Source organism: Erithacus rubecula (genome assembly GCF_903797595.1).
Source record: "Erithacus rubecula genome assembly, chromosome: 23".
Classification (NCBI taxonomy): domain Eukaryota; kingdom Metazoa; phylum Chordata; class Aves; order Passeriformes; family Muscicapidae; genus Erithacus; species Erithacus rubecula.
The window spans coordinates 5,671,078-5,681,370 of NC_136675.1; the positions used below are offsets into that span (position 1 = coordinate 5,671,078).

The 10,293-nt window shown below is 64.8% G+C and overlaps 1 protein-coding gene across 1 annotated transcript in view; it reads left to right on the plus strand.

The window, feature by feature from the left end:
• The first annotated feature begins 618 nt into the window (after positions 1–618).
• KHDRBS1 (KH RNA binding domain containing, signal transduction associated 1) overlaps positions 619–10,293 on the plus strand; it is a 22,340-nt gene continuing 12,665 nt past the window's right edge. The window contains exons 1-16 of the mRNA XM_079325578.1: positions 619–708; positions 1,586–1,681; positions 3,158–3,220; positions 3,336–3,453; positions 4,665–4,788; positions 5,328–5,603; positions 5,681–5,761; positions 5,983–6,114; positions 6,841–6,894; positions 8,534–8,569; positions 8,873–8,899; positions 9,450–9,512; positions 9,646–9,687; positions 9,796–9,840; positions 10,008–10,043; positions 10,180–10,237. Coding sequence (XP_079181704.1) covers positions 1,606–1,681; positions 3,158–3,220; positions 3,336–3,453; positions 4,665–4,788; positions 5,328–5,603; positions 5,681–5,761; positions 5,983–6,114; positions 6,841–6,894; positions 8,534–8,569; positions 8,873–8,899; positions 9,450–9,512; positions 9,646–9,687; positions 9,796–9,840; positions 10,008–10,043; positions 10,180–10,237 — 1,231 coding nt within the window. The 5' untranslated portion in view covers positions 619–708; positions 1,586–1,605. The remainder of the gene's footprint in view (positions 709–1,585; positions 1,682–3,157; positions 3,221–3,335; positions 3,454–4,664; positions 4,789–5,327; positions 5,604–5,680; positions 5,762–5,982; positions 6,115–6,840; positions 6,895–8,533; positions 8,570–8,872; positions 8,900–9,449; positions 9,513–9,645; positions 9,688–9,795; positions 9,841–10,007; positions 10,044–10,179; positions 10,238–10,293) is intronic.

A 10,293-nucleotide genomic window follows, 5' to 3' on the forward strand; every position in this document is an offset into this window, starting at 1 on the left:
AGCAGGGCTCTGAGAAATCAGCAGCTCTGCTGCTGCTGGGGACGTGGGAGGGATGGTGGCAGCGATCCCGTGCCAGCGCTCTGACCCCGGGCACCTCGCCCTGAGAGCCAGACTGTCCCCAAGCCACCCCAAGGGACAAGGAGGGGACAGCAGCTCCGTGTCACACAGCGGGCTGGCTGTCCCCGCGCCTCGGGGTCTGCCCGGGGCTGTTCCTGGGGTGGTGCCAGAGGAGGAGCATCCTTGGGGAGCACCGTCCTTCATCCTGTCCAGCGGTGCCACCAGCGGTGCCAGCACCCGGTGCTGCTCTCAGCTCCCTGTGGGGAAGAAGAGCCGCTCCCCAGGGATGGGCTACACCCCACCCCCCGCGATTGGGGTTCCCCTCTCTGGGCCGGGGTCCAGCGCCCGGAGAAGGGGAAGGAGGGTGGGGAGGGAGGGAAGGCGCTGCCGGGGGAGGCGCCCGGGGGTGGAGGAGGAGGAGGAGAAGGGCGGGGATGCGAAGGCGGGCGGCGGTCCGGGCCCCCCCTGGTTGTTGGGGGGTGGTGCGGAGGGCGGGCAGCGCTTGGGGGGCGGCTCGGGCCCCCCCCTTTTCCCGGGAGGGAGGCGGGGAAGGCAGCGGGGGCGGCGCGGCGGCTCCCGGTGTCCCGCGGCGGAGTTGCCGGTGTCCCGCGGCGGAGTTGCCGGTGTCCCGCACCCCCCCGAGCCCCGCAGGTGAGCCCGGGGCAGTCCCGCACCGGGGGCGGGCGGAGCCCGGCGGAGCCCGGCCCTGTGGCGGGACGGGACGGGACAAATGGGGATTCCCCATTAATTAACGGAGTTAATGACGCCCCGGGGCCGCGGGGACCCGCCGGTGCGGAGGGTGCGCTCAGGGAAAGCGGGGAGCGGGCGGGGGGAGCGGGGCTGGGGTGTGGGGGGTACAGGCAGTGCCAGGCCAGGAGAGCCGGGTGGCAGCGCAGGGGACAAAAGTGAAGGGGTTGGGGGACAGGGGGCGGGAGAGCCAAGAGCAGGCAGGGCCGGGGGTCCCGGGGCTGTGCGGGGATGGAGAACAGGGATGCACGTCCCGCTCTGGCAGCAGCCCCGGAGCCGAGCGTGTCCGGTCTGTCCCGGCCCCGGTCCCTGCCTGCAGCCCGGGCTTGCCTCGTGGCAGGAAGCAGGAGCGGGGCCAGGTCGGGGTGACCTGCAGGGACACCCCGGGATCCACGAAACGGGAGGTGGAGGGACCTTCCCGGGTGGGTGCGGGCAGGAGGTGCCGGTTCCGCTCCGGGGAATCTCAGTCACGGCATTTCCGAATGTTTGGAGTAAATCCGGGTGCTGGGCTTTGACACCCAGGGATGCTGGGATGTTGAGGCTTGGGGTGGGTGTGGAGCAGATGGATGGGGGACCACGCTGACCCCCCAAAACATCACTGAGCCACAGCCAGGAGGGTCAGCGCCACTCCATGTTGGTGGCTTTCCTAATGTGGGCAACCTTAAGAGTTTGTGGGCAATCTCATGGGTTTGTGGGCTATCTCATGGGTTTGTGGGCAATCTCATGGGTTTGTGGCCACCAGGTGCCCATCCCGCTGCTGCCCGGGGTCTCTCCCTTGCAGGCAGCCGTGCCACGGGCACCATGAGGGGTCTCTGGACCCTGGCGCTCGCCGGGCTCGTCAGCGCCTGCCAGGGGACGGAGCAGCTGCCAGCGGAAGGTAAGGACCACCGGGAGCGAGGGCTCGGGAGCCACCTCCCTCCTTGGCTACCTGGGGCAGACCCTGGTGGCCGGAGACACCGCGAGCTGTGCCAGGACTGCAGCGGTGGCTGCGGAATGAGCGAAGCTCAGCATCCCACGCGGGCCAGGGAGAGCAGAGCCGAGCGAGCCCGGGACATCCCGACACCGACCCCACAGCCCTGGCCATCCGGGAGGGATGGGGCTTGTGCGGCCGGGGGACACTCGGGGCCAGCTGGCAGCCAGGAGCAGGGTCTGGGGGGGTCCGGTGAGCCGGGAGAGCTCCGGGCAGGGTGAGGATGCACGGAGCTCCCGAGGGAGGTTTGGCCTCCTGCTGCCAGTCTGGCCGTGATGGTGGCGTGTCCACGTGCAGCTGGGGACAGGGGGACGGTGGCCGAGCCCAGCACTGCCGGGGTGTCCCCGATGAGCTCCGGGCTGCGGGGGAGGAGCCGCTGGGAGCGACGCGGTGGTTGCATCAGGCTCGGTGGGGGTGGAGGGGTGGGTCGTCCTGGGGTGGCTCGGGTTTGCCTGGGAGGTGACATTGTCACTGTCACTGTCACCCACTCCTGCTGCTTTACCTCCCGTTGTCCCGGCCTTTCCTGAGGGTTGGACGGGCGAGATTTTCCCTCGAGATCAGCAGCAGGGCTGGGAGAGGCTTCCAAAGGATCACATGCGGTGATTTGTGCTCTGCTTTGTGTCCCCTGCCCTGCTGAGGGTGATGTCAGCCCCCGGCTGTGACATTCACAGCTCGCACTGATGTGCTGTCCCCAGGGCCAGAGCGTGTCCCCACACCACTGCTGGCCCTGTGGTCAGCCTGGGCCACAAGCCACGGTGCTGCCAAACCCCTGGACAGAGGGTCTGGGGCGATCAGAGATCCCCCCAGGAACATCCAAGAAAGAAGTGGGAGAACTTTAGGTTCCCATCCCGCTCCAGGGCCGGTTTGCCTGGAGACAAACCAAACCCCTTGTTTACTTCTTTATCTCGCACCTCCCAACATCTGGCGCATCTGGAGGTGGGTCGGTGCTGCCGGAGCCGTGATTTATCCCTGCGAACAGCAGCAGCACCCCCGTGACCGCGCCTGACACGGCATTTCCTGCGCCTCAGCTCCGCCTGTCCCCGAGGGCCACCAGCTCCGAGCTGTCACCGCCACGGGACAGGAACGGGCGGCTCTCGGTGACACTGTGGGTGTCCCTGGCGCCCGTCCGAGTCTGATTCCAGCCGCGGGGCTGTCTGGAGGCAAAACAGAGCTGGGAAAACATTTTACCTGCGGGAGGCTCTGTCTGCTCCGAGCTGCTCCCGGGGTGTCCCAGCTCCGCTCCTCCCCTCTCCCGGGAGCGGGGTTTGCTCGGTCTGTGCTCCTGGCAGCTCCCCGAGACCCTCCCGGGCTTGGGGAGGTCTGTGTGCTCCCACCCTGCTTGGGGACACTGCAGTGACAATGATGTGCTGGTTTCCCTCACAGGGGAGCTGTGTCCGCAGCTCTGGGATGAGGATCTGGTTGGGGACAAGTATGAGAATGTCACAGGTAAGGAAATTCCCTCTCAGGGGTCTCCTGACATCCCAGGACGGGCTCTGTGTCCTGTCTGGGGACTGTCACCTGTCCCAGGGCCAGGTCTGATGTCCCCTGCCCTGTCCTGCAGGGTTTAACCTGATTAAAAGGTTCGACCTGCTGAAGATCTCGTCCATCAAGAAGATCCGCGGCACCCGGGGGCCGGCGGTGCTGCGCCTGGGCACCGTGCCACTGGTCCAGCCCACGCAGTGAGTGACCCAAGAGGTGGCCTTGGGTGACCCCTGAGTGACCCTCAGGTGACCCAAAGCTCCTCCAGGCACCGTTCTTTGGTTATTGTAAATTTGGGGTCTGGGTGAAGCTGGGTGGGCTTTGCCCTCAGCTCATGCCAGGGATGCCAGGCAGCTCTGTGGGGACACTGAGGGCACCACAGCTGCCCCAACACCTTTTTCCTCAAAAGTAAACCCCAGACTGCCACAGTTCTGCTGGGTGGTGGCCAAACCCTGAGCAAGCAGAGCTCTGTGGTTGTTCTTGGGGTCCAGATGAGCTCCAGAGGCTGCTCAGCTCCGAGCAGGCACTGCTGGGTGTGTTTGGGGGCTGCTGGGGGGGCACAGAGGAACTGGCCCTTGTCCCCTCTGTCCCTGGTGCCCACAGTGCCAGGGCTGGCAGGGCTGGCAGGGCTGGCAGGGGCACTGCAGCGTGGCAGAGCAGCAGCAGCTCCAGCTCCTCGGGAAGAGGCTGTGGTTTGTCCCCACATTGCCCCAGGCTGGCACAGAGCTGTGCTGGGCATGGGGCTCTGCAGAGGGCAGGGAGATCCAGCCTGGGCAGCCAAATCCTCGGATGGATTTGGGATGGCTGGTGGATGCTCCAGCTGGTGTTGCTCTTGGCTGAGGGATTCTGGCATCCCAAATCCAGGCTTGGGGAGTCTGGATGTGGGGACAGCCCCACAGCCAGGCTGTGAAATGCTGTGGGTGCCCACCCAGCTCAGTGCCCAGGCAGGGTGTCCCTGTGCCCCGTGGAGTGCTGGCCTTGTCCCAGTCTCTGTCCCTTGGCCCAGCTCCAGAGCAGTGGCTTGGAAAGTCGTGGGTGTGGAGCCAAGGCTGGGAGCAGAGCAGAGCTCGGAGCAAATCTTTCCAGTGGTTTAATTGCTGTGGGTGAGCTGGGGAAAGGCTGCCACAGCTGCCTTGGGGATGATGGATGCATTTCCTGGCTTCCCAGGGATGAAATTTTGGGATAAGAGCACGGCCTTGAGTGCTGCAGGGGCATCTTTGGGGTGCAGTGTGGGGCTGAATCCATCTGGGGTGCCACCAGTGGGGACAGATTGTGGCAGGACCCACGGGGGTTGGTCAGGGTGATGCTGCCACCTGGAAGTGTCCTGTGGATGGGAGTCACCATCCTTGGTGCCAACTCCATCCCCAGAGCACCCCAAAAGGCTCAGGCACCCCAAAACCTGTCCCTACAGGCAGGTGTTCCCCCGGGGGCTGCCCCCCACCTTCACCCTGGTGATTACCTTGCTGCTGAAGAAGAACAGCACCGGGGAGCACTGGTACCTGTTCCAGGTCACCGACAGGCAGGGATACCCCCAGGTACAGCTGGGAATGTGCCAGGATGCTGGGATGGTGCCAGGAGGGCAGATCAGGGGTGGATCAGGGGTGGGATCGTGCCAGGAATGGGATCCTGCTGGAGGTGGGATTGTGCCAGGGGGCAGATCAGGGCTCGGATCAGGGCTGGGATCAGGGGTGGGATCGTGCCAGGAATGGGATCCTGCCAGGAATGGGATTCTGTCAGGGGTGGGTTGGTGCCAGGGAGGGCAGATCAGGGGTGGGATCATGCCAGAAATGGGATCAGGAATGGGATCATGCCAGGAGTGGGATCATGCCAGGAGTGGGATCATGCCACAGGTGGGATGGTGCCAGGAGTGGGATCACGGGTGGGATCATGCCAGGAATGGGATCCTGCTGGGTGTGGGATCATGCCACAAGTGGGATAGTATCAGGGGTCGGATCAGGGTGGGATCATGCCAGGAATGGGATCCTGCTGGGGGTGTGATGGTGCCAGCGGGGCAGACACACCAGTGACCAGCAGAAACCATCCCTGAGCGCGACACTGTCCCCTCTGTGCCCAGCTCTCCCTGACCGTGCACGGCCCCGAGAAGAGCCTGGAATTCCAGGCCAGGGCGCCGGGAGCCGCGTTCGTCAGCGCCGTCTTCGCGGGCAAAGCGGTGGCGTCGCTGTTCGACGGGCGGTGGCACAAGGTGGCGCTGGCCGTGCAGGGCCACGCCGTGTCCGTGCACCTGGACTGCGCCTCCATCTCCTCCAAGCCGCTGGGGCCGCGGCGAGCGCTGGCCCCGGAGGGCAACGCCTTCCTGGGGCTGGACGCCGTGCGGGGCAGCCCGGTGCGGGTGAGTGCGGCGGGGTCGGGGCAGCTCCGCCCGCGGGGTCGGGCCAGCTCTGACCTGCCGCCCGTGTCCTGCCGCAGTTTGACATCCAGCAAGCCCAGATCTACTGCGACGCCGAGCTGGCCAGGCAGGAGGGGTGCTGCGAGATCTCGGCCAGCGGGGTGAGTGTCCCCGATTGTCTCTGAGTACACCTGGGTGTCCCCGAGTGTCCCCGAGTGTCCCCCAGTGCCGCCCCTGAACCCCAATCCCGGCCGGACCCTGGAACTGCCCGGTGCACGCTCAGGGTTTTCCCCACTGAGGCGCACAGAGGACAGGTCTGTCCCCTTTGTGTCACCGCCCGGTGCTGGCTGTCCCCCGCAGCGTCCCCGCTGTCTCCCCGCAGTGCCAGACGGAAGCGCCCAAGACTCGCCGGCAAGCGGAGCTGATGCAGAGCAGCAACCTCATCGAGATGGTGCCGCAGCCCGAGGGCCGGGTGTTCACCCGCTGCTTCTGCCTGGAGGAGCCGCTGGGCACCGTGAGCTCCGGCAGCGCCTCCCCGGCCCCATCCCGGTCCCATTCCTGACTCCAATCCCATCCCCGGCCCCATCCCGGTACCATTCCTGACTCCAATCCCATCCCCGGCCCCATCCCGGTCCCGTTCCTGACTCCAGTCCCATCCCCGGCCCCATCCCGGTCCCATTCCTGACTCCAATCCCATTCCCGGCTCCATCCCAGTCCCATTCCTGACTCCAGCCCCATCCCTGGATCCATCCCGGTCCCATTCCTGTCTCTGACTCCATCCCCGGCCCCATCCCAGTCACATTCCTGACTTCAGCCCCATCCCCACCCCCGGCCTCATCTCGCTCCCATGCTGATTCCCGTTTTAGTCCCCATCCCGTCTTTGTCGCTATCCCCATCTCCAATCTCAGCCCCATCCCCATTCCCATTGTTCCCATTGTTCCCATTGTTCCCATTGTTCCCATTGTTCCCATTGTTCCCATCCCCATCTCCATCCCTGTCCCCATCCCATTCCTGACCAGGTGCAGCCACCTTGTTCCAGGCCCTGGAAAATCCCTGCCTCACTTTTTCCAGCCGCTGCGAGGTTCGGGAGGGAGGTGCCGGTGTCCGGAGGGAATGAGGGAGGGAAAGGCTCCTGTGGTGCCACCTCATCCCCGGGTGTCCGGGCAGGAAAACCTGGGATTCATGGAAAGGGGTGGGATAATCCCGGCAGGTACCACCAGGCGCTCCTCCCTCCCTACAGGAGCCGGGGAGAACCTCGGGAAGGAGCAGCCTGAGGGACGATCCCAAGGAAAAGGTGACGCTGTGCCGGTCCTGTGCTCTGCCCCCCTTCCAGCGCCATCCCGGGTGTCCCCCACTGTCCCAGCCCCAGGCTGGCTCTGTCCCCGCCGCATTTGGGAACTCCCAGCGCTGCAGGGACGCCGGGACTCGCGGCTGCTCCGCTCCCCCGAGCAGGAATTGAGGCCCCACTCGCTCTGTGCTGCTGCTGGAGCCGTCCCAGCTCTGGCCAAGGGCCTCTTTGTTCCCTCCGAGCGTCTCCGGAGCGTTGCCAGAGCTGGGAAACGTCTCCAGCGCTCCTGTTCCTCATCCCTGAATGTCTCTGGGATCCCTCATCCCGGAGGGGATTCATTGCTGTGTCCTGGGGGAGGGATCGTGCCAGGGGTGGGATCAGGGGTGGGATCCTGCCAGGAATGGGATCGTGCCAGGGGTGGGATCAGGGGTGGGATCCTGCAAGGAGTGGGATCAGGGGTGGGATCGTGCCAGGAATAGGATCCTGCCAGGGGTGGGATGGTGCCAGGGGGGCAGATCAGGGGTGGGATGGTGCCAGGGGTGGGATCAGGGGTGGAATTGTGCCAGGAATAGGATCCTGCCAGGGGTGGGATCGTGCCAGGAATGGGATCCTGCCAGGGGTGGGATGGTGGCAGGGATGGGATTGGGGTGGAATCCTGCAAGTGATGGGATCAGGGCTGGGATCCTGCCAGGGGTGGGATCAGGGCTGGGAATGTGCCAGGGGTGAAATCCTGCCAGGGGTGCAGATCAGGGGGCTGGAGGCCATGGGGACACAGCCACATCCTGCCTGTCCCCAGTCCCGTGGGAGCAGGTTTGGCTCAGCAGAGCCGTGGTCAGGCCACAAACCCACAGGGACAGCCAGGCCAGCCCCGGGTCACCTCCCCAGGGAGGACACACGGCGGGTTTCCCTTCTCCACCCAGGAATTCCCTGTGCCCAGGGAGCTCCAGTCTGGGGGAGCTGCTGCAGGGGGATCCCCACGGGTGTGGGGTGTCCAGGGGAGCAGGGACTGGCTGTGGGGTTTGGGGTGCTGTGGGGTTTTGGGTGCTGTAGCATTTTGGGGTGCTGTGGTGCTTGAGGTGGTGTGGAGTTTGGGGTGCTGTAGGGTTTTGGGGGTGCTGTGGAGTTTAGGGTGCTGTGGGATTTGGGGTGCTGTAGCATTTTGGGTGCTGTGAGGTTTTAGGGTGCTGTGGGTTTTGGGGTGCTGTGGCATTTGGGGTGCTGTGGGGTTTTGGGGTGCTGTAGGGTTTTGGGGGTGCTGTGGGATTTCGGGTGCTGTGGGATTTGGGGTGCTGTGGGGTTTTAGGGTGCTGTAGCATTTTGGGTGCTGTGAGGTTTTGGGGTGCTGTGGCATTTGGGGTGCTGTGGGGTTTTGGGGTGCTGTAGGGTTTTGGGGGTGCTGTGGGATTTGGGGTGCTGTGGGGTTTTAGGGTGCTGTAGCATTTTGGGTGCTATGGGATTTCGGGTGCTGTGGGCTTTGGGGGTGCTGTGGGATTTGGGGTGCTGTGGGATTTGGGGTGCTGTGGGGTTTTAGGGTGCTGTAGCATTTTGGGTGCTGTGGGATTTCGGGTGCTGTGGGTTTTGGGTTGCTGTAGGATTTGGGGTGACACATGTAGCCACTCCAAGCTTCCACCCCTGTCTCTTGCAGTGCCCTCCCTGCTCGCCCCAGATGGCCTCAGGAAATGTGAGTGTGGCACTGCACAGGGGCTGGGCTGGGACCTGGGGGGTGCTGCCACCAGCCCCCACAGCTCCTCCTGGCCCAGGGCAACATCTGGAAGGCCCCTAATCCTTTCCAGATGTGGCCCCATTCCTACAACAACCTCTGGCTGGGTGTGGGGGGGTGGCAGGGGCTGTTTGGGACCCCTCATGCCCCGTGGTGGCACTTGGGGACAGAGCTGGGAGGATGGGGACCGTGGTGGGCTCAGGGCTCTCTGTTGCTGTTTGGAGCCCCCATGCCCTTGGGGACACCTTTCTCCTGTCCCCACAGGTCACCCTCGGCCCCCCAGGCCCAAAGGTGAGTTTGTCACTGCCCAGGACACCCAGAGCTCCAGGAATGGGGGAATGTGGGAATGTGGGAATGGGGGAATGTGGGAATGGGGCTATGTGGGAATGGGGGAATGTGAGAATGGGGGAATGGGGGAATGTGAGAATGGGGGAATGGGGGAATGTGGGAATGGGAGAATGGGGTAATGGGGGAATGTGAGAATGGGGGAATGTGGGAATGGGGGAATGTGAGAATGGGGGAATGGGGGAATGGGGGAATGGGGGAATGGGGGAATGGGGGAATGGGGGAATGGGGGAATGGGGGAATGGGGGAATGGGGGAATGTGAGAATGTGGGAATGGGAGAATGGGGTAATGGGGGAATGGGGGAATGGGGGAATGTGAGAATGGGGGAATGGGGGAATGCTGTGCCAGAGCAGTCCTGCCAGGAGCTGCGGGCACACACGGGGACCTAGGGACACCTTGTGCCTGTTTGCTACCCACCCTGTGCCTGTTTGTCACCCACCCTGTGCCCCTTTGTCACCCTGTGCCCCTTTGTCACCCTCCCTCTCTCTCTTGCAGGGCACCAAGGGCGAGCGTGGCCTCCCTGGCACAGCCGGTGCCAAAGGGGAGAAGGGTGACCGTGTGAGTGTCCCCATCCCTGCTGTCCTTGTCCTTGTCCCCTGTCCTGTCCCCAGCCACTGGGGGGCTGCTCCCTGTGGTCCCTGTCCCCAAATCCCCCCACCCTCATCCCTGAGCTGCCTCCTCCCCTCTGCAGGGCATGGACTGTGTGCGCACCCACCCCGGCGGCCCCGTGCAGGTGAGACCCCCCAAATCCCCCCAACCCTCCCCTAAACTCCCCCCAAATCCCCCCAAATCTCCTCCCCAAATCTCTGCCTCCCCTCTCACCTCCTCCTCCTCCTCCCAGTGTGCTGAGGGGCCTCAGGGTGAGAAGGGGCAGCGTGGGCAGGTGGTAAGTGACACTGGGGACACGGTGTGGGGACACTCTGAGGGTGACCCTGCCCTGGGCTGGGCTGGGGGAGGGGTCCAGCTCCGTGTGGGCATGAAAGGAGCAGGAGGTGACCCTGCATGAGCCCACCTGGGCACCTGCACCCACCTTGCCCCATTTTTCCCTTGCAGGGACTCCCGGGCCCAGCTGGCACTGAGGGGCAGAAGGTGAGTCCAGCCCAGCTGTGGGTCCTGGCATCACACCTGGGATGGTGGCAGAGGTGCCAGGACCCGCCAGCACCAAGCTGGGCAACTTGGGTGACACCACAGGTGGCACCACGTGTGACATCTGTCTGTGCTACAGGGCCAGAAGGGTGAGAAGGGCGATGGGGGCCTGCAGGGCAAGCCAGGGCGCCCTGGGCGTGATGTGAGTAGTGCTGGGTGGTACCTGGGCACCCCTTGGGATCCCCCAGCTGGG